This window comes from Entelurus aequoreus, linkage group LG22 (assembly GCF_033978785.1).
Source record: "Entelurus aequoreus isolate RoL-2023_Sb linkage group LG22, RoL_Eaeq_v1.1, whole genome shotgun sequence".
Classification (NCBI taxonomy): Eukaryota; Metazoa; Chordata; class Actinopteri; order Syngnathiformes; family Syngnathidae; genus Entelurus; species Entelurus aequoreus.
In genome coordinates, this window is record NC_084752.1 from 44,430,626 (window position 1) to 44,453,823 (window position 23,198).

A 23,198-nucleotide genomic window follows, 5' to 3' on the forward strand; every position below is an offset into this window, starting at 1 on the left:
TCACTCTGAGGACAGTGGTATGAAGTAGCTACCAGTAGAAATGTACCAGTAGAACTGTTCACACTGAGGACAGTGGTATGTAGTAGCTACATGTAGAACTGTACCAGTAGAACTGTTCACACTGAGGACAGTGGTATGAAGTAGCTACCAGTAGAACTGTACCAGTAGAACTGTTCAGACTGAGGGACAGTGGTATGTAGTAGCTACATGTAGAACTGTACCAGTAGAACTGTTCACACTGAGGACAGTGGTATGAAGTAGCTACATGTAGAACTGTACCAGTAGAACTGTTCACTCTGAGGACAGTGGTATGAAGTAGCTACCAGTGGAACTGTACCAGTAGAACTGTTCACTCTGAGGACAGTGGTATGAAGTAGCTACATGTAGAACTGTACATGTAGAACTGTACCAGTAGAACTGTTCACACTGAGGACAGTGGTATGAAGTAGATACATGTAGAACTGTACCAGTAGAACTGTTCACACTGAGGACAGTGGTATGTAGTAGCTACATGTAGAACTGTACCAGTAGAACTGTTCACACTGAGGACAGGGGTATGTAGTAGCTACATGTAGAACTGTACCAGTAGAACTGTACAAGTGGAACTGTTCACACTGAGGACAGTGGTATGTAGTAGCTACCAGTAGAACTGTACCAGTAGAACTGTTCACTCTGAGGACAGTGGTATGAAGTAGCTACCAGTAGAACTGTACCAGTAGAACTGTTCACTCTGAGGACAGTGGTATGAAGTAGCTACCAGTAGAACTGTACAAGTAGAACTGTTCACTCTGAGGACAGTGGTATGAAGTAGCTACCAGTAGAAATGTACCAGTAGAACTGTTCACACTGAGGACAGTGGTATGTAGTAGCTACATGTAGAACTGTACCAGTAGAACTGTTCACACTGAGGACAGTGGTATGTAGTAGCTACATGTAGAACTGTACCAGTAGAACTGTTCACACTGAGGACAGTGGTATGTAGTAGCTACATGTAGAACTGTACCAGTAGAACTGTTCACTCTGAGGACAGTGGTATGAAGTAGCTACATGTAGAACTGTACCAGTAGAACTGTTCACTCTGAGGACAGTGGTATGAAGTAGCTACCAGTAGAACTGTACCAGTAGAACTGTTCACTCTGAGGACAGTGGTATGAAGTAGCTACCAGTAGAACTGTACAAGTAGAACTGTTCACTCTGAGGACAGTGGTATGAAGTAGCTACCAGTAGAACTGTACAAGTAGAACTGTTCACTCTGAGGACAGTGGTATGAAGTAGCTACCAGTAGAAATGTACCAGTAGAACTGTTCACACTGAGGGACAGTGGTATGAAGTAGCTACCAGTAGAACTGTACCAGTAGAACTGTTCACTCTGAGGACAGTGGTATGAAGTAGCTACCAGTAGAAATGTACCAGTAGAACTGTTCACACTGAGGACAGTGGTATGTAGTAGCTACATGTAGAACTGTACCAGTAGAACTGTTCACACTGAGGACAGTGGTATGAAGTAGCTACCAGTAGAACTGTACCAGTAGAACTGTTCAGACTGAGGGACAGTGGTATGTAGTAGCTACATGTAGAACTGTACCAGTAGAACTGTTCACACTGAGGACAGTGGTATGAAGTAGCTACATGTAGAACTGTACCAGTAGAACTGTTCACTCTGAGGACAGTGGTATGAAGTAGCTACCAGTGGAACTGTACCAGTAGAACTGTTCACTCTGAGGACAGTGGTATGAAGTAGCTACATGTAGAACTGTACATGTAGAACTGTACCAGTAGAACTGTTCACACTGAGGACAGTGGTATGAAGTAGATACATGTAGAACTGTACCAGTAGAACTGTTCACACTGAGGACAGTGGTATGTAGTAGCTACATGTAGAACTGTACCAGTAGAACTGTTCACACTGAGGACAGGGGTATGTAGTAGCTACATGTAGAACTGTACCAGTAGAACTGTACAAGTGGAACTGTTCACACTGAGGACAGTGGTATGTAGTAGCTACCAGTAGAACTGTACCAGTAGAACTGTTCACTCTGAGGACAGTGGTATGAAGTAGCTACCAGTAGAACTGTACCAGTAGAACTGTTCACTCTGAGGACAGTGGTATGAAGTAGCTACCAGTAGAACTGTACAAGTAGAACTGTTCACTCTGAGGACAGTGGTATGAAGTAGCTACCAGTAGAAATGTACCAGTAGAACTGTTCACACTGAGGACAGTGGTATGTAGTAGCTACATGTAGAACTGTACCAGTAGAACTGTTCACACTGAGGACAGTGGTATGTAGTAGCTACATGTAGAACTGTACCAGTAGAACTGTTCACACTGAGGACAGTGGTATGTAGTAGCTACATGTAGAACTGTACCAGTAGAACTGTTCACACTGAGGACAGTGGTATGAAGTAGCTACCAGTAGAACTGTACCAGTAGAACTGTTCACTCTGAGGACAGTGGTATGAAGTAGCTACCAGTAGAACTGTACAAGTAGAACTGTTCACTCTGAGGACAGTGGTATGAAGTAGCTACCAGTAGAACTGTACAAGTAGAACTGTTCACTCTGAGGACAGTGGTATGAAGTAGCTACCAGTAGAAATGTACCAGTAGAACTGTTCACACTGAGGGACAGTGGTATGAAGTAGCTACCAGTAGAACTGTACCAGTAGAACTGTTCACTCTGAGGACAGTGGTATGAAGTAGCTACCAGTAGAAATGTACCAGTAGAACTGTTCACACTGAGGACAGTGGTATGTAGTAGCTACATGTAGAACTGTACCAGTAGAACTGTTCACACTGAGGACAGTGGTATGTAGTAGCTACATGTAGAACTGTACCAGTAGAACTGTTCACTCTGAGGACAGTGGTATGAAGTAGCTACCAGTAGAACTGTCCAAGTAGAACTGTTCACTCTGAGGACAGTGGTATGAAGTAGCTACCAGTAGAAATGTACCAGTAGAACTGTTCACACTGAGGGACAGTGGTATGAAGTAGCTACCAGTAGAACTGTACCAGTAGAACTGTTCACTCTGAGGGACAGTGGTATGTAGTAGCTACCAGTGGAACTGTACCAGTAGAACTGTACCAGTAGAACTGTTCACACTGAGGACAGTGGTATGTAGTAGCTACCAGTAGAACTGTACCAGTAGAACTGTTCACACTGAGGACAGTGGTATGAAGTAGCTACCAGTAGAACTGTACAAGTAGAACTGTTCACACTGAGGGACAGTGGTATGAAGTAGCTGCATGTAGAACTGTACCAGTAGAACTGTGCAAGTAGAACTGTTCACTCTGAGGGACAGTGGTATGAAGTAGCTACATGTAGAACTGTACCAGTAGAACTGTTCAGACTGAGGGACAGTGGTATGAAGTAGCTACATGTAGAACTGTACCAGTAGAACTGTACAAGTAGAACTGTTCACACTGAGGGACAGTGGTATGAAGTAGCTACCAGTAGAACTGTACCAGTAGAACTGTTCACTCTGAGGACAGTGGTATGAAGTAACTGCATGTAGAACTGTACCAGTAGAACTGTACAAGTAGAACTGTTCACACTGAAGGACAGTGATATGAAGCAGCTGCATGTAGAACTGTACCAGTAGAACTGTTCACACCGAGGACAGTGGTATGAAGTAGCTACCAGTAGAACTGTACAAGTAGAACTGTTCACACTGAGGGACAGTGGTATGAAGTAGCTGCATGTAGAACTGTACCAGTAGAACTGTGCAAGTAGAACTGTTCACTCTGAGGGACAGTGGTATGAAGTAGCTACATGTAGAACTGTACCAGTAGAACTGTTCAGACTGAGGGACAGTGGTATGAAGTAGCTACATGTAGAACTGTACCAGTAGAACTGTACAAGTAGAACTGTTCACACTGAGGGACAGTGGTATGAAGTAGCTACCAGTAGAACTGTACCAGTAGAACTGTTCACTCTGAGGACAGTGGTATGAAGTAACTGCATGTAGAACTGTACCAGTAGAACTGTACAAGTAGAACTGTTCACACTGAAGGACAGTGATATGAAGCAGCTGCATGTAGAACTGTACCAGTAGAACTGTACCAGTAGAACTGTTCACTCTGAGGGACAGTGGTATGAAGTAGCTGCATGTAGAACTGTACAAGTAGAACTGTTCACTCTGAGGACAGTGGTATGAAGTAGCTGCATGTAGAACTGTACCAATGCTCATCAAACACTTATTTGGAACATCCCACAGGTGAACAGGCAAATTGGGAACAGGTGGGTGCCATGATTGGGTATAAAAGTAGATTCCATGAAATGCTCAGTCATTCACAAACAAGGACGGGGCGAGGGTCACCACTTTGTCAACAAATGCCTGAGCAAATTGTTGAACAGTTTAAGAACAACCTTTCTCAAGCAGCTATTGCAAGGAATTTAGGGCTCCGTAATATCATCAAAGGGTTCAGAGAATGTGGAGAAATCACTGCACGTAAGCAGCTAAGCCCGTGACCTTCCATCCCTCAGGCTGTACTGCATCAACAAGCCACATCAGTGTGTAAAGGATATCACCACATGGGCTCAGGAACACTTCAGAAACCCACTGTCAGTAACTACAGTTGGTCGCTACACCTGTAAGTGCAAGTTAAAACGCTACTATGCGAGGCGAAAACCGTTTATCAACAACACCCAGAAACGCCGTCGGCTTCGCTGGGCCCGAGCTCATCTAAGATGGACTGATACAAAGTGGGAAAGTGTTCTGTGGTCTGACGAGTCCACATTTCAAATTGTTTTTGGAAACTGAGGAAAAGAACCATCCGGATTGTTCTAGGCGCAAAGTGTAAAAGGCAGCATGTGTGATGGTATGGGGGTGTATTAGTGCCCAAGACATGGGTAACTTACACATCTGTGAAGGCACCATTAATGCTGAAAGGTACATACAGCTTTTGGAGCAACACATGTTGCCATCCAAGCAACGTTACCATGGACGCCCCTGCTTATTTCAGCAAGACAATGCCAAGCCACGTGTTACATCAACGTGGCTTCATAGTAAAAGAGTGCGGGTACTAGACTGGCCTGCCTGTAGTCCAGACATTGAAAATGTGTGGCACCTAAAATAGCACAAGGGAGACCCCCGGACTGTTGAACAACTTAAGCTGTACATCAAGCAAGAATGGGAAAGAATTCCACTTCAAAAATGTGTCTCCTCAGTTCCCAAACCTTTACTGAGTGTTGTTAAAAGGAAAGGCCATGTAACACAGTGGTGAACATGCCCTTTCCCAACTACTTTGGCACGTGTTGCAGCCATGAAATTCTATGAGTTTGAACATGAAATATGTTGTCTTTGTAGTGCATTCAACTGAATATGGCTTGAAAAGGATTTGCAAATTATTGTATTTTGTTTATATTTACATCTAACACAATTTCCCAACTCATATGGAAACGGGGGTTTGTACAAGTTGGTTTCCTTTTAAAGGACATGTTGCATGTTCAAATGTTGCAGCCTCGGGTCCAGATGGGGGCAGTGACCCACCAAATCCAGAAAAAGGAGCTGTGGTGAAAGAAATCAATTGCTGGGTTTGTCAGGCGGTCACTTTGTTTGCGCAACGCCGCCACCTACACATGTGGAGTGGAACTCCTTCTCTTGGAACATAATGAATATTTCCACTGAAAAATGGCATTTTGGTGTTTATCAGCATTAGCGTCGGGTGTGCATCAGCAATGTCACGCTAACAAATCATCACATTACAGTGAAGGCCTTTTACTATCTATGGTGTGCTGCTCGGGTGTTTTGGTGCAGCATACCAATGAGGCTGGCTCAGGAGCGTTCCCATCGTGATAAAGTGTGATTCCCCCAGCAGTAGGAGCCAAACCTGCCTGAGGAGCCTTTGTCCAGCGGTCCATTTGTCTCGCTGCCGTTTTGGTCTTGTTTTTCTACTCGGGTCATCACACGGTCTGCACTTCCTCCGCCTTTCTTCCCTGGCTCGGATTGTTGTTCAACCTCAGGGGAGCTTTCACTCTTCGGGCCTGAGACCGTAGTCGTCAACACAATCTCTGCCTCACCTGCGTGGAGGGGAGGGAAGCAGGAAGCACAGAGTCAACCAGAAGTGACCTGATATATTAAATATCCATCCATCCTTCATTTTGTATTTATCTCCCTCATTGATGTGCCTTTTTGATCAATAGACAATTAAACATTAGCAACTAAACACATATTTACACACCTATGCTTGAGAAGGAAAATCTTATATTTCCTGGGACACATTGTATCTAATACAAAAAGCTCGGTTTTCATCTCATAATTCCACAGTATTCTGGACATCTGTGTTGGTGAATCTTTCGCAATTTGTTTAATGAACTATGGAGACTGCAAAGAAGAAAGTTGTAGGGGGATCGGTGTATTAGCGGCTGGCTGCAGCAACACAACCAGGAGGACTTTGACTTGGATAGCAGACGCGCTACCCGACGCTAGCCGCCGACCGCATCTATGATCGGGTGAAGTCCTTCGTCGCGCCGTCGATCGCTGGAACGCAGGTGAGCACGGGTGTTGATGAGCAGATGAGGGCTGGCTGGCTAACCTCTGTGAGGTCCCGTTGCTAAGTTAGCTTCAATGGCGTCGTTAGCAACAGCATTGTTAAGCTTCGCCAGGCGGCACAGCATTAACCGTGTATTTACATGTCCATGGTTTAATAGTATTGTTGATCTTCTGTCTATCCTTCCAGTCAGGGGTTTATTTATTTTGTTTCTATCTGCAGTTAAGCCCGATGCTATCACGTTAGCTCCGTAGCTAAAGTGCTTCGCCGATGTATTGTCGTGGAGATAAAAGTCACTGTGAATGTCCATTTCGCGTTCTCAACTCTCATTTTCAAGAGGATATAGTATCCGAGGTGGATTAAAATACAAATCCGTGATCCACATTAGAAAAAGGAGAGAGTGTGGAATCCAATGAGCCAGCTTGTACCTAAGTTACGGTCAGAGCGAAAAAAGATGCGTCCTGCACTGCACTCTAGTCCTTCACTCTCACGTTCCTCATCCACGAATCTTTCATCCTGGCTCAAATTAATGGGGTAATCGTCGCTTTCTCGGTCCAAATCGCTCTCGCTGCTGGTGTAAACAATGTGCAGATGTGAGGAGCCTTTCAAGCTGTGACGTCACGCTACTTCCGGTACAGGCAAGGCTTTTTTTTTATCAGCGACCAAAAGTTGCGAACTTTATCGTCGATGTTCTCTACTAAATCCTTTCAGCAAAAATATGGCAATATCGCGAAATGATCAAGTATGACACATAGAATGGATCTGCTATCCCCGTTTAAATAAAAACATTTCATTTCAGTAGGCCTTTAATGGATAGCCCAAAGTTTCAGGTTCAAACACCAAACTATCTATTAAACAAGACAAGAAGCAAGGAATCACGCAGAGACAGACTGAAATTTTGCTCATGGGAAAAACGTATTGGGCTGCACACTCAGTTACATTTTCGCCCTACACTCTAAGGCAGTGTTTTTCAACCACTGTGAGATACAGTCTGGTGTGCTCAAAGTAAAGCCGCTGCTCCTCCACATGGAGAGGAGCCAGATGAGGTGGTTCGGGCATCTGCTCAGGATGCCACCCGAACACCAGGTGTTTGGGGCACGTCTGACCGGCAGGAGGCCAAGGGGAAGACCCAGGACACGCTGGGAAGACTATGTCTCCCGGCTGGCCTGGGAACGCCTCGGGATCCCCCGGGAGGAGCTGGACCAAGTGGCTGGGGAGAGGGAAGTCCGGGCTTGATTGATTGACTGACTGATTGAAACTTTTATTAGTAGATTGCACAGTACATTTCGTATTCCGTACAATTGACCACTAAATGGTAACACCCCAATATATTTTTCAACTTGTTTAAGTCAAGGTCCACGTTAATCAATTCATGGCTTCTCTGCTTAGGCTGCTGCCCCCGCGACCCGACCTCGGATAAGCGGAAGAAAATTAGGGATGTCCGATAATATCGGCCTGCCGATATTATCGGCCGATAAATGCGTTAAAATGTAATATCGGAAATTATCGGTATCGTTTTTTTTTTTATTATCTGTATCGTTTTTTTTTTTGTTTTTTTTTAAATTAAATCAACATAAAAAACACAAGATACACTTACAATTAGTGCACCAACCCAAAAAACATCCCTCCCCCCATTTCTTTCTGTTATCAATATTCTGGTTCCTACATTATATATCAATATATATCAATACAGTCTGCAAGGGATACAGTCCGTAAGCACACATGATTGTGCGTGCTGCTGCTCCACTAATAGTACTAACCTTTAACAGTTAATTTTACTCATTTTCATTCATTACTAGTTTCTATGTAACTGTTTTTATATTGTTTTACTTTCTTTTTTATTCAAGAAAATGTTTTTAATTTATTTATCTGATTTTATTTGATTCTTTTTTTTAAAAAGTACCTTATCTTCACCATACCTGGTTGTCCAAATTAGGCATAATAATGTGTTAATTCCACGACTGCATATATCGGTTGATATCGGTATCGGTAATTAAAGAGTTGGACAATATCGGAATATCGGATATCGGCAAAAAGCCATTATCGGACATCCCTAAAGAAAATGGATGGATGGAAGGAAGGCGAGAAACACTTTTTATTTCAACAGACTCTCGCGCTGTACCTGCCGTCAAAACTCGAAAAACCGATGGGCCACCTTATTGATGTGATGGGCCACAGTATCGATGTGATTTGCCACTTTAACAGATATGGTGGGCCACAATATTGATATGGTGGGCCACAATATTGATATGGTGGGCCACATCAATGAAAATCACTGACCTATTGGTTGTAGTATCGTTAATAAAATGTATTAAAGTGGCCCCCGCATTCTTCAGTTTTTTATTCCTGCGGCTGTCGCAGGACCAGCTTTAGACACCCTGCTCCAGCTAATGAATGATTCCTACTTTGCGGAAATTCATTTATGGCGGCCATTTCTGGAACCAATTAACCGCGACAAAGAAGGGACGGCCATATTCTATTTATTCATCTTCTCTCCCGGTGATGAAGTCGTAGATTCATAACTTCATTTCCTTGTAGCGCGGCGCCAGAGGAAAGCAATTATTGTAGAAAATGAGAGGAGTGGTGTGGACAATAATTAAAGAGGCCGCCCCCTGTTCCCCTCCCCTCCCCTCCCCTCCCCTCCCCTCGCTGGACCCAAACACAGACCAGGTCTATTCACACCGCCTTTAAGTCCCTGATGAGGGCTGATTTATTTCCTCCTATAGTAACATGGGGGCCCCCTTTTGTCAGCTGGATATATGTCCCTTCCCTGGCTGCAGGGGGTCTTTAGGGGACTGATCATGGGAGGAGGCGGTCTAGTAGCAGAATTCATCAAAGGGCAATGCAACCTGCCGCAGACAGAAGTGCAAAAAAACAAGAAAAAGATGTACAGTTTAGAGCAGGGATGTCCAAAGTGCCATTTGTGAACAGCTTGTGGCACATTCTAAAACGAATATTCAAAATAAAAGAGAGAATTTTTTTGTTTTTCGATGTTTACTATGGATTTTGATACTTGGTGACATATGCTAACGTTAGCATCCTTTAAACCAGGGGTGTTCATACCTTTTTTGCAGGCGATCTACTTTTCATTGGACCAAGTGGAGGGGATCTACCTCATTCATATATATCATTTATATGTATTCATTGATGAAAGAGAGGTTGAAAATAATTTTTTACCCCGAAAAACATTTTTTACCTTGAAAATAATTTTTTACCTTGAAAATCATTTTTTACCTCGAAACATTTTTTTTCCCTTAAAAATCAACTTTTACCTTGGAAATCATTTTTTACCTTGAAAATCAACTTTTACCTTGAAAATAATTTTTTACCTTGAAAATCATTTTTTACCTTGAAAATCAACTTTTACCTTGAAAATAAGTGTTTTCCTTGAAAATCTTTTTTTTTCTTGAAAATCAACTTTTACCTTGAAAATAATTTTTTACCATGAAAATAATTTTTTACCTTGAAATAATTTTTTACCTTGAAAATCAACTTTTACCTTGAAAATCATTTTTTACCTTGAAAATCATTTTTTACCTTGAAAATCATTTTTTACCTTGAAAATCAACTTATACCTTGAAAATCATTTTTTACCTTGAAAATCATTTTTTACCTCGGAAATTTTTTTTCCCTTGAAAATCAACTTTTACCTTGAAAATCAACTTTTACCTTGAAAATCATTTTTTTCCTTGAAAATCAACTTTTACCTTGAAAATCAACTTTTACCTTGAAAATCATTTTTTACATTGAAAATCATTTTTTACCTCGAAAAACATTTATTTTGAAAATCATTTTTTACCTTGAAAAGAATTGTTTACCTTGAAAATCAACTTTTACCTTGAAAAAAAATGTTTTACCTTGAAAATCATTTTTTACCTTGAAAATAATTTTTTACCTTGAAAATCATTTTTTACCTAGAAAATCAACTTTTACCTTGAAAATCATTTTTTTCCTTGAAAATAATTTTTTACCTTTAAATATTTTTTTACCTTGAAATTAATTTGTTACCTTGAAAATCATTTTTTACCTTGAAAATCATTTTTCACCTTGAAAATCACCTTTTACTTTGAAAATCATTTTTTGCCTTTAAAATCCTTTTTTACCTTGAAAATCATTTTACCACATGAAAGTGCTTGCTTTTTGTTTGTCCAGCTTCCATACTCCTTTTAATGCACTTTACAAGAAATACATTGGAGGCAAACTCCGTAGCTTGCTAGCTTGTGCGCGGCAGCTTTCTGAGACAATTACTTTGTTAGCGCAGGCAGGATGAAGCAGGGCTTTTATTGTGAAGACAGGAACTGTGCGGTCGGTCTTTAGAGTTTTGACGGCAGGTACGGCGGGAGAGTCTGTTGAAATAAAAAGTGTTTCTCGCCTTCCTGTCGGTCGTTTTTTCTTAATAATGATCTGGCAGCAGCCAGCGTCATCTCACAAGACCCTCGGGTGCCGTGAATGTCAATCAAGTGACGTCATAGTGAAGATTAATGATCGCTCATTTTTAGGTCTATTTTTCTAATGCCTGGCTGGCGATGGACTGACACACCCTCCACCATCCACCGCCAGCTCGCCATCGCCCCTGGTGTACATTATTATTACATTACTTCATAAAAATACTTTTTATAGAATATTTCTTATGTAAAAGTTAGTTTCCTCCATGTTAAAACGGTGCAGTTCTTCATGGTTTGCAATGTATTTTGATGGGAGAGCTTTCCATAGGGCTTGGGAGGGTCCGCTGTATTTTGCCCAGCAGACCTACAAATCGGAGTAATCCGATTTCCTCATTTGCACTTGAACACAACAGCGCCGCACTTGAACAAAGTGCATGTGTTTCCGCATCATTTAAAAGGGGTGCGTAGCGGGGGCCGCAAGACAAGTGGCGAAAAAAACGACAACAAAAGAAGAACCCGGGCAGCTGCCCGTTTGTGGGCACTTCATGCCAAGAGGCGGAGACCCTGGCCCTTATTCAGGAGGTGCCGCCAAGTGGTCCGTTCCCACCGCCGGGGTGGGGGTGGCAGCACTAAGGCAGAAGGGACGAGACGCCCCCCCAGGGTGTTTCTAGTGTTGTTTTTTAAACCTTCTTAACACTTTTACAAGCCCTTGTTGGAAGGATCACATTAAAGATGCAGATAGGATGGCTCTTCCCCTGCCCCATTAAAAAAACAAAAACACTTTTACAATTGTTGCACATCATCCAGTGTTTGACAGATACCAACACACTTTCCCATAAGAAATAGTGGAAATATAAATAATCTGTTCCAGGGTAAAAATTTGGCTTTCATTAAGCCTTTATAATAGTGTTGTCAAATGATCAATATTTTATTATTGCTATTATTAATCACACTTTTGGATTTGGATTAATCACAGTAAATTACTCAGTTGTGTAACTTCAATTACCCAAACGTTTTATTTGAATGTTTTACTTTAATGCACATCATTTATTTGCTCAAAACCTGGTAAAATGTATCTAAAGTTTATTATGAAGCAAAAATGATGAATGCATACATCATTTAATATTGTATTGGCCGAGCAGCGCATGCAGGAAGTTGTTGTTGTTGTTCTGTCTTGCTAATAGGGCGGTCCCCATGCCAATATATTGGTACTGGTACCAAAATGCATTTTGATACCTTTCTAAATAAAGGGGGACCACAAAAAAATGGCATCATTGGCTTAATTTTAACAAAAAATGTTAGGGTACATGAAACATATGTTTACTATTGCAATTTAGTGCTTAAATAAAATAGTGAACATACTAGACAACTTGTCTTTTAGTAGTAAGTAAACAAACAAAGACTCCTAATTAGTCTATGCAGTAACATATTGTGTCATTTATAGACCTGTTATTTTGTACACATTATAAAGGACAAGCTGTAAAAAAAAAGTATTAATCTACTTGTTCATTTACTGTTAATATCTGGTTATTTTCTGTTTTAACATGTTCTATCTACACTTCTGTTCAAATGTAATAATCACTTATTCTTCTCTTCTTTGATACTTTACATTAGTTTTGGATCAGGGGTCACCAACGCGGTGCCCGTGGGCACCAGGTAGCCCGTAAGGACCAGATGAGTAGCCCGCTGGCCTGTTCTAAAAATAGCTGAAATAGCAGCACTTACCAGTGAGCTGCCTCTATTTTTTAAATGGTATTTATTTACTAACAAGCTGGTCTCGCTTTGCTCGACATTTTTAATTCTATGAGAGACAAAACTCAAATAGAATTTGAAAATCCAAGGAAATATTTTAAAGACTTGGTCTTCACTTGTTTAAATAAATTCATTATTTTTTTACTTTGCTTCTTATAACTTTCAGAAAGACAATTTTAGAGAAAAAATACAACCTTAAAAATGATTTTAGGATTTTTAAACACATATACCTTTTTACCTTTTGAATTCCTTCCTCTTCTTTCCTGACAATTTAAATCAATGTTCAAGTACATTTTTTTTTTTATTGTAAAGAATAATAAATACATTTTAATTTAATTCTTAATTTTAGCTTCTGTTTTTTCGACGAAGAATATTTGTGAAATATTTCTTCAAACTTATTATCATTAAAATTCCAAAAAAATATTCTGGCAAATCTAGAAAATCTGTAGAATCAAATGTTAATCTTAGTTCAAAGTCTTTTGAATTTCTTTAAAAAATGTTGTTCTGGAAAAGAAGAAATAATGATTTGTCTTTGTTAGAAATATAGCTTGGTTCAATTTGTTATATATTCTAACAAAGTGCAGATTGGATTTTAACCTATTTAAAACATGCCATCAAAATTCTAAAATTAATCTTAATCAGGAAAAATTACTAATGATGTTCTATAAATTATTTTTTTCAAAACGATTCAAATTAGCTAGTTTTTCTCTCCTTTTTTTCGGTAGAATTTTGAATTTTAAAGAGTCGAAATTGAAGATAAACTATGTTTCAAAATTGAATTGTCATTTTTTTCGTGTTTTCTCCTCTTTTATAAAAATGTTAGTGGCTAGCTAGTTAAAATGGGATATTGTGATTTCCCAAGACTGTCTTAGAAGTGATCATTTAAAAATGTTAAATTTGAAAAATGTGCACTTAGAGAAAATATAAAAATAAAGTGTTGCATATTGATATTTATCTGATTCTATATATATTTATTGTGAGAAATCATTAAGATGATCAGTGTTTCCACAAAGATAAATATCATTAATTATTAATAATAACATAGAGTTAAAGGTAAATTGAGCAAATTGGCTATTTCTGGCAATTTATTTAAGTGTGTATCAAACTGGTAGCCCTTCGCATTAATCACTACCCAAGAAGTAGCTCTTGCTTTCAAAAAGGTTGGTGACCCCTGTTTTGGATGATACCACACATTTAGGTATCAATTCGATACCAAGTAGTTACAGGATTGTATTATATTCAAAGTCCTCATGTGTCCAGGGACGTATTTCCCTACTTTATAAACATAATATGAATTTTAAAAAAGGAAAAAAGATTTTGTGACGATAAAAAATATCGATGTAATCATAGTAGTATCGACTAGATACGCTCTTGTACTTGGTATCATTACAGTGGATGTCAGGTGTAGATCCACCCATGACGTTTGTTTACATTGTACTGAAGCATGTTTAGCTATTCCTCGTCCTGCAGAAACGTAAAAAACGTACTTTATTTGTCGCCATGGAGATGGGGATTAGTGATTTAGAAGAAACTAAGACACTGCGGATGGATGTTAGCTGCTAGCTAGCTAGCTAGCCATGTCTTAAAGCATCTCTTCCTGAGGGTGTTTCAGTGTTATAACTTCACCTTTATTGTCAGTTTTTAAGCCAAAATGCGTCCTTTCTCCCTTTTCTGTCTACACACTGTGTCTGCTTGTAAGTACTCTGTGTGTGTGCGCTGCCGAACATGCTCCCCTGCTCGTAAAACCAGCAATGTCACCACGTGATGGCGCGCCGTCATGCCCGGGAACCGGTACTTTTCAAACAGAGTATAGTACCATTTTTGATTGATTAGTACCGCGATACCATACTAGTAGCGGTATACCGTACAACCCTACTTATTGATAAAGAGAAAGTTGACCTTGTTATGTTTGGTATACAGTACTGCAGGGGTTCTTTACCTTTTTGACCTTGACTTTTTCCACTACAGATGGGCTCAGGGCCCACTCAAATATTGACACTAAATTAGTCACTTTACTCTTGATTTTATTCGTATTCAATAATTACCTAATTTAACCTACTTACAGATTACCAGGATAAAACGTGTCCAATGATATGAAACCATATCTACATCACAAAGATTATTATCAAGGCTGAGGTCAAATTCTAAATACTAATCAAATATACGTTTCCACATTTCAAATTGTTTTTGGAAACCGTACTTCATTAGCACCGGTATACCGATACAACCCTAATCGCGATACAACAATAGTATTGAAAGCGTCTGCCACGTTGATATCCTTTATCGCAGTCCTGGGCGATTATTTTGACTCGGGGGGGGCAAATTTAGAGAAAAATGCGTCTGGGGGCCGGTATATATATTTTTTAGGAACATTAATACAAAACCTCACAATAATGCTAAAAACGTTATGACAGACCGAAAGAATGTGGGATTTACAATATCAACTATGAAGGATAAAACACTGAATATTGACAACATATGACCGTCACATCCCCTCTTGATCAAGCCAAACACAACAAAAATGCAACAAACAGCGATATATGAACGCGGAGGGTAAAAAGTAAACTCGCCTACTATCTGATACATCACTAAGCTTTAGAACTTTGTTGTAAAAATCTCTTTCCGCGTCTGTCCCTGACACCCGCATTTCAGGCTCTGGAAACACCCTGTGGAAACGCTCCCCACCCACACTGCTTGGTGCCTCGTCTGACCTGCTGTGACTTAGATGACCATAGTAACTAATTAAAAGACCATACTGGTCAGGTTCAAACCCTGATGACATCTATTAAACAGACAAAGAAGCAAGGAATCAAACAGAGACAGAATTGAATTTGGCTCAATTGAGGAGAAACGTCTGGGCTGTGCTCTTGAACAGTGTCCCACCACACCCTGACGAAAGATTGTACGCCTCCTCTTTTATTTGGACTTTCCCTGATTACATGGGTACAGCGGTTTCTAAGGGACGGGGGTCGTAAACAGCCGTTGGTTACAAAACAGTTCAAAGAAAAGGTCGGTTCAAAGAAAAGGTCGGTTCAAAGAAAAGGTCGTAAATAGCCGTTGCCCTCGGTCACGAAGCAGTTCAAAGAAAAGGTGCCTGGAGGGGAGGGGGGGTTAGGCTCTGCCTCCTCTCCGCTTTGTAGATCTCGGGTCAAGACAAAATCCAGTGTTTCCCACACATTCATTTATTTGTGGCGGCCCGCCACGAAAGAATTACGTCCGCCACAAATAAAAATAAAAAATTTTTTTTTTTTTTTTTTTTTTTAATGTTTTTAAAAAAAAAATTGTCCTGTCCAGCTTCTCAGGCAAATCATATAGTTGATGTAGATGCCCATATAGGCTGTTCAGATTTACTTTACAAAAGAGAAGTGTAGGATACTTCTCTTGTTGCCTTATTTGTATTTGACCACTACTGTTTTCTGTTTATTTGTTACTGACTGTGCCTCTGTTTCACTTTATGTTGCTGGTAAATAATATGGTTGTAGTAGTAGGCTAAAGTTAAATGATTTAGTATGCACTAATTAAAGGGGCAGAGCTTTAAGAGACATTTTAGCTTTTATATTTTATAAGATGTATTTTTTGTAAGAACCACAATTAATAAATATATTTCAGTGAATAACTTATTGTTCAAATCTGTATATAAATATGTACATAAAGTGTTGTAATTATATTGTAAAATGGATGGATGGATGGACGTTTAAAACAAAACTGTTATTATTAATTAGTAAGTATACATTTTTTGAGCCTTTCTAGAGAAAATCATATCATTGTAGTGAATTATGCAAATTACTCGATGATGTCATGTTGACCACGGCCATAGCCACGCCCCCACCGCCACAGGTATCTTGGCAGTTTATGGGAAACACTGAAATCTTCCTGTGGATCACAACACATCAAAGAAACCGACACCCTCATGTCGCTCCCCATCCTACACAGTGGAGTTTTACAAGCCTTTTGTTTGGTACGATCAAAGACAGCTTTTGTCTGCTCGCCGGGAACTCATTGGAACACAACGTTTTGTGATAACTTAGATACAATTCTTCTGACAATAGTAACTAATTAGATGACCATAGTAACTAATTAGATGACCATAGTAACTAGTAGTATATCATGCATAAGTGCAGATTCCAAGCATTTAAATACTCAGTATAGTTGAAGACTTCCGATCATTATAAAAGATGAGTGCACATCATAATGGCAGCTACACTTTACATCTTAAACATCTAAAACATTTATTTGGGAATGTCTAGGAGGGCCAGATTGAAAAGCTTAACGGGCCGCATGTGGCCCCCGGGCCTTAATTTGCCTGGGTCTGCTTTATCGTCTACATCAGGGATGTCCAAAGTGCGGCCCGGGGGCCATTTGCGGCCCGCAGGTCATTTTTTAACGGCCCCATGGCCCATTTTAAAATACGTTTAAAAAAATTAAAAAACATAAAAAGTGGTATAAAAGAGCAAAAGTAACAAGAAAATGTTGCAATGTTGACTCTAATAACACAAAGCTGCCATGCAGGCTGTTTCTTTCTTTAAAAAATAATAATGAATCAATATCAATGTCATTATGAATTATTGACCTATCCAAGGCTCCAATTACGTCACATTAAATATTGCACTTTGAGACATTTTTGGGGGGAAAATGTTGCATATTTTGTGTTTGCCATGTGAAAAATTGAGCGTTTTTTTTTTTTTTTTTTTTTAAAGAAGGGCCTAAAACGAACAAACAAAAAACATAAACAACAATACAACTTATAATTGACGGATAGATCTGAAGTTGATATCGAGGTTATTGTGTTACAGTAAACAGTAAAAAATTTTTATAATTTATTTTTTAACATTTTAATGACTAGGACCCTTTTGGTTCCCCAATAATAATTTATTTATTTTTTATTTTTTTATTATTATTTATTTATTTATTTATTTATTTTTTTATGTGTGATTTGTTTTTAAGTATCATCGCTCAAAAAATAATAATGAATTAAAATCAATGTCATTATGAATTATTGACCTATCCAAGGCTCCAATTACGTCACATTAAATATTGCACTTTGAGACATTTTTTGGGGGAAAATGTTGCTTATTTTGTGTTTGCCATGTGAAAAATTGAGCGTTTTTAAAAAAATTTTTTTTAAAGAAGGGCCTAAAACGAACAAACAAAAAACATAAACAACAATACAACTTATAATTGACGGACAGATCTGAAGTTGATCTCGAGGTTATTGTGTTACAGTAAACAGTAAAAAAAATGTATAATTTATTTTTTAACATTTTAATGAGTAGGACCCTTTTGGTTCCCCAATAATATTTTTTTTTTTTTTTTTTTTTTTTATTATTTATTTATTTATTTATTTTTTTATTTTTTATGTGTGATTTGTTTTTAAGTGTCATCGCTCAAAAAATAATAATGAATTAAAATCAATGTCATTATGAATTATTGACCTATCCAAGGCTCCAATTACGTCACATTAAATATTGCACTTTGAGACATTTTTGGGGGGAAAATGTTGCATATTTTGTGTTTGCCATGTGAAAAATTGAGCGTTTTTTTTTTTTTAAAGAAGGGCCTAAAACGAACAAACAAAAAACATAAACAACAATACAACTTATAATTGACGGATAGATCTGAAGTTGATCTCGAGGTTATTGTGTTACAGTAAACAGTAAAAAAATGTATAATTTATTTTTTAACATTTTAATGAGTAGGACCCTTTTGGTTCCCCAATAATAATTTTTTTTTAATTTTTATTATTATTTTTTTATTTATTTATTATTTTTTAATTTATTTTTTATGTGTGATTTGTTTTTAAGTGTCATCGCTCAAAAAATAATAATGAATTAAAATCAATGTCATTATGAATTATTGACCTATCCAAGGCTCCAATTACGTCACATTAAATATTGCACTTTGAGACATTTTTTTGGGGAAAATGTTGCATATTTTGTGTTTGCCATGTGAAAAATTGAGCGTTTTTTTTTTGTTTTTTTTTTTAAAGAAGGGCCTAAAACGAACAAACAAAAAACATAAACAACAATACAACTTATAATTGACGGATAGATCTGAAGTTGATATCGAGGTTATTGTGTTACAGTAAACAGTAAAAAAAATTTATAATTTATTTTTTAACATTTTAATGAGTAGGACCCTTTTGGTTCCCCAATAATAATTTTTTTATTTTTTATTTTTTTATTATTATTTATTTTTTTATTTTATTTTTTTTTATGTGTGATTTGTTTTTAAGTATCATCGCTCAAAAAATAATAATGAATTAAAATCAATGTCATTATGAATTATTGACCTATCCAAGGCTCCAATTACGTCACATTAAATATTGCACTTTGAGACATTTTTTTGGGGAAAATGTTGCTTATTTTGTGTTTGCCATGTGAAAAATTGAGCGTTTTTTAAAAATTTTTTTTTTAAAGAAGGGCCTAAAACGAACAAACAAAAAACATAAACAACAATACAACTTATAATTGACGGACAGATCTGAAGTTGATCTCGAGGTTATTGTGTTACAGTAAACAGTAAAAAAAATGTATAATTTATTTTTTAACATTTTAATGAGTAGGACCCTTTTGGTTCCCCAATAATAATTTTTTATTTTTTTATTTTTGTATTATTATTTATTTATTTTTATTTTTTTTATTTTTTATGTGTGATTTGTTTTTAAGTGTCATCGCTCAAAAAATAATAATGAATTAAAATCAATGTCATTATGAATTTTGACCTATCCAAGGCTCCAATTACGTCACATTAAATATTGCACTTTGAGACATTTTTGGGGGGAAAATGTTGCATATTTTGTGTTTGCCATGTGAAAAATTGAGCGTTTTTTTTTTTTTAAAGAAGGGCCTAAAACGAACAAACAAAAAACATAAACAACAATACAACTTATAATTGACGGACAGATCTGAAGTTGATCTCGAGGTTATTGTGTTACAGTAAACAGTAAAAAAAATGTATAATTTATTTTTTAACACTTTAATGAGTAGGACCCTTTTGGTTCCCCAATAATAATTTTTTTTAATTTATTTTTTTTTTAAATTGTTTTTTATTTATTTATTTTTTTTTTAAAAAAATTTTTTTATTTTTTTATGTGTGATTTGTTTTTAAGTGTCATCGCTCAAAAAATAATAATGAATTAAAATCAATGGTGTTATCAGTTATTGACCTTTTTAAGGCTCCAATTATTATATAATCTCAAATATTCCACTTAAAAATTTTATTGGGTGAAAATATTGCATATTTTGTGTTTTTTCCATAAAAAAAACAGGGTTTTCTTTGACAAGAGCCTACGACTTAAATCTTTAAAAATGTTGTATTGACAGATAGACCTAATGTTGATCTATGGATTTAAAACTTGAATAATAATAAAAAAATAATAATACTAAATGATGACACATTTTTTATATTTTTTTTACCAAAACCTTTTGGGGTCCCCGGGATCAAGCCTGAGTGGAGGCCTAAATGTATATTTTTTTACACATATATTGTATTGGTTTTTAAAATAAAAAATATCAAAATATCAGTGTAGCAGACAGACATGTCGCAGTAAAACAGCTGGTCAGTGTAGCAGACAGACATGTCGCAGCAAAACAGCTGGTCAATGTAACAGACAGACATGTCGCAGTAAAACAGCTGGTCAGTGTAGCAGACAGACATGTCGCAGCAAAACAGCTGGTCAGTGTAGCAGACAGACATGTCGCAGTAAAACAGCTGGTCAGTGTAGCAGACAGACATGTCGCAGTAAAACAGCTGGTCAGTGTAGCAGACAGACATGTCGCAGCAAAACAGCTGGTCAGTGTAGCAGACAGACATGTCGCAGCAAAACAGCTGGTCAATGTAGCAGACAGACATGTCGCAGCAAAACAGCTGGTCAGTGTAGCAGACAGACATGTCGCCGCAAAACAGCTGGTCAGTGTAGCAGACAGACATGTCGCAGCAAAACAGCTGGTCAGAGTAGCAGACAGACATGTCGCAGCAAAACAGCTGGTCAGAGTAGCAGACAGACATGTCGCAGTAAAACAGCTGGTCAGTGTAGCAGACAGACATGTCGCAGCAAAACAGCTGGTCAGTGTAGCAGACAGACATGTCGCAGCAAAACAGCTGGTCAGTGTAGCAGACAGACATGTCGCAGCAAAACAGCTGGTCAGTGTAGCAGACAGACATGTCGCAGCAAAACAGCTGGTCAGTGTAGCAGACAGACATGTCGCAGCAAAACAGCTGGTCAGTGTAGCAGACAGACATGTCGCAGCAAAACAGCTGGTCAGTGTAGCAGACAGACATGTCGCAGCAAAACAGCTGGTCAGTGTAGCAGACAGACATGTCGCAGTAAAACAGCTGGTCAGTGTAGCAGACAGACATGTCGCAGTAAAACAGCTGGTCAGTGTAGCAGACAGACATGTCGCAGCAAAACAGCTGGTCAGTGTAGCAGACAGACATGTCGCAGTAAAACAGCTGGTCAGTGTAGCAGACAGACATGTCGCAGTAAAACAGCTGGTCAGTGTAGCAGACAGACATGTCGCAGCAAAACAGCTGGTCAGTGTAGCAGACAGACATGTCGCAGCAAAACAGCTGGTCAGTGTAGCAGACAGACATGTCGCAGCAAAACAGCTGGTCAATGTAGCAGACAGACATGTCGCAGCAAAACAGCTGGTCAGTGTAGCAGACAGACATGTCGCAGCAAAACATCGGCTGGTCAGTGTAGCAGACAGACATGTCGCAGCAAAACAGCTGGTCAGTGTAGCAGACAGACATGTCGCCGCAAAACAGCTGGTCAGTGTAGCAGACAGACATGTCGCAGCAAAACAGCTGGTCAGAGTAGCAGACAGACATGTCGCAGTAAAACAGCTGGTCAGTGTAGCAGACAGACATGTCGCAGTAAAACAGCTGGTCAGTGTAGCAGACAGACATGTCGCAGCAAAACAGCTGGTCAGTGTAGCAGACAGACATGTCGCAGTAAAACAGCTGGTCAGTGTAGCAGACAGACATGTCGCAGCAAAACAGCTGGTCAGTGTAGCAGACAGACATGTCGCAGCAAAACAGCTGGTCAGTGTAGCAGACAGACATGTCGCAGTAAAACAGCTGGTCAGTGTAGCAGACAGACATGTCGCAGCAAAACAGCTGGTCAGTGTAGCAGACAGACATGTCGCAGCAAAACAGCTGGTCAGTGTAGCAGACAGACATGTAGCAGCAAAACAGCTGGTCAGTGTAGCAGACAGACATGTCGCAGCAAAACAGCTGGTCAGTGTAGCAGACAGACATGTCGCAGCAAAACAGCTGGTCAGTGTAGCAGACAGACATGTCGCAGCAAAACAGCTGGTCAGTGTAGCAGACAGACATGTCGCAGCAAAACAGCTGGTCAGTGTAGCAGACAGACATGTCGCAGCAAAACAGCTGGTCAGTGTAGCAGACAGACATGTCGCAGCAAAACAGCTGGTCAGTGTAGCAGACAGACATGTCGCAGCAAAACAGCTGGTCAGTGTAGCAGACAGACATGTAGCAGCAAAACAGCTGGTCAGTGTAGCAGACAGACATGTCGCAGCAAAACAGCTGGTCAGTGTAGCAGACAGACATGTCGCAGCAAAACAGCTGGTCAGTGTAGCAGACAGACATGTCGCAGCAAAACAGCTGGTCAGTGTAGCAGACAGACATGTCGCAGCAAAACAGCTGGTCAGTGTAGCAGACACTGGAACAGATCTGCAAATTAGACTTTCCTCATTTTTAAAACGGGATAAAAAAGTTAAAAAAAACGTCCTAGATGCTTTTTAAGAGTGCAATCTAAAGTGGCACACCCGGTGATGTTGATAGATTTTCTACGTAATGAGTCCCCGGGCCCCACGGTAGTGTTTTGACTGGGTCCCTGGGAAATTCACCATGGCCCCAATTAAAATGTTCTATTTCTTTTTATATCTTACATTCGTCTCTTTTTCTAAATTGTGGCATAAAACTCTTTTGATGGTGGTATGAGGCGTTCGCAATAAACTTGTCATTCCTCATTCGTTTTTATTTTTCTATTAAATCCACATAAAAAACACAAGATACAATTAGTGCACCAACCCAGAGAACCTCCCTCCCCCATTCACACAAAAGGGTTGTTTCTTTCTGTTATTAATGTGTTGATGTGTGGGGAGTTTGGTGGCAGCGGGGGTGTATATTGTAGCCTGAAAGAGTTCCTGCTGCATGGGATTCTGGGAGATATTTGTATTTTTCTTTTGTCGAGCACAAAGAAAAGAACATTTTAGTTAAATGTAAGTTGTGTCTTGGATCAAAGATCCTATCTACTGCCCAAAACAGCAATTCAAATCTGCTGAAACAGCTACAAAAGCAACATGCTTCAACGAAGCTAGTAAAGAGAGACTTCACCTCCACCTAAGGATTTTAACGGAGGCACTGCTAGCCATGACAACATTGATAGAGCCATTGCAGCGTATGTGCTAGAAGACATGCGGGCTATTTCTACAGTGGAGTCACCCGATTTCAGGCAGCTAATTAGCGTAATACCGGCGTCAAACAGCAAATGGCACGGAAAACATTTTCCACGTACCTGGACACAGTGAGCACATAAACATGGAAAGCGA

The 23,198-nt window shown here is 39.0% G+C and overlaps 1 protein-coding gene across 1 annotated transcript in view; it reads right to left on the reverse strand.

Annotated features, from left to right (window-relative positions):
- The window catches only part of LOC133639812 (glutamyl-tRNA(Gln) amidotransferase subunit B, mitochondrial-like), a 137,890-nt gene that overhangs the window by 62,298 nt on the left and 52,394 nt on the right, over nt 1-23,198 (reverse strand). The window contains 1 exon segment of the mRNA XM_062033429.1: nt 5,828-6,017. Coding sequence (XP_061889413.1) covers nt 5,828-5,901 — 74 coding nt within the window. The 5' untranslated portion in view covers nt 5,902-6,017.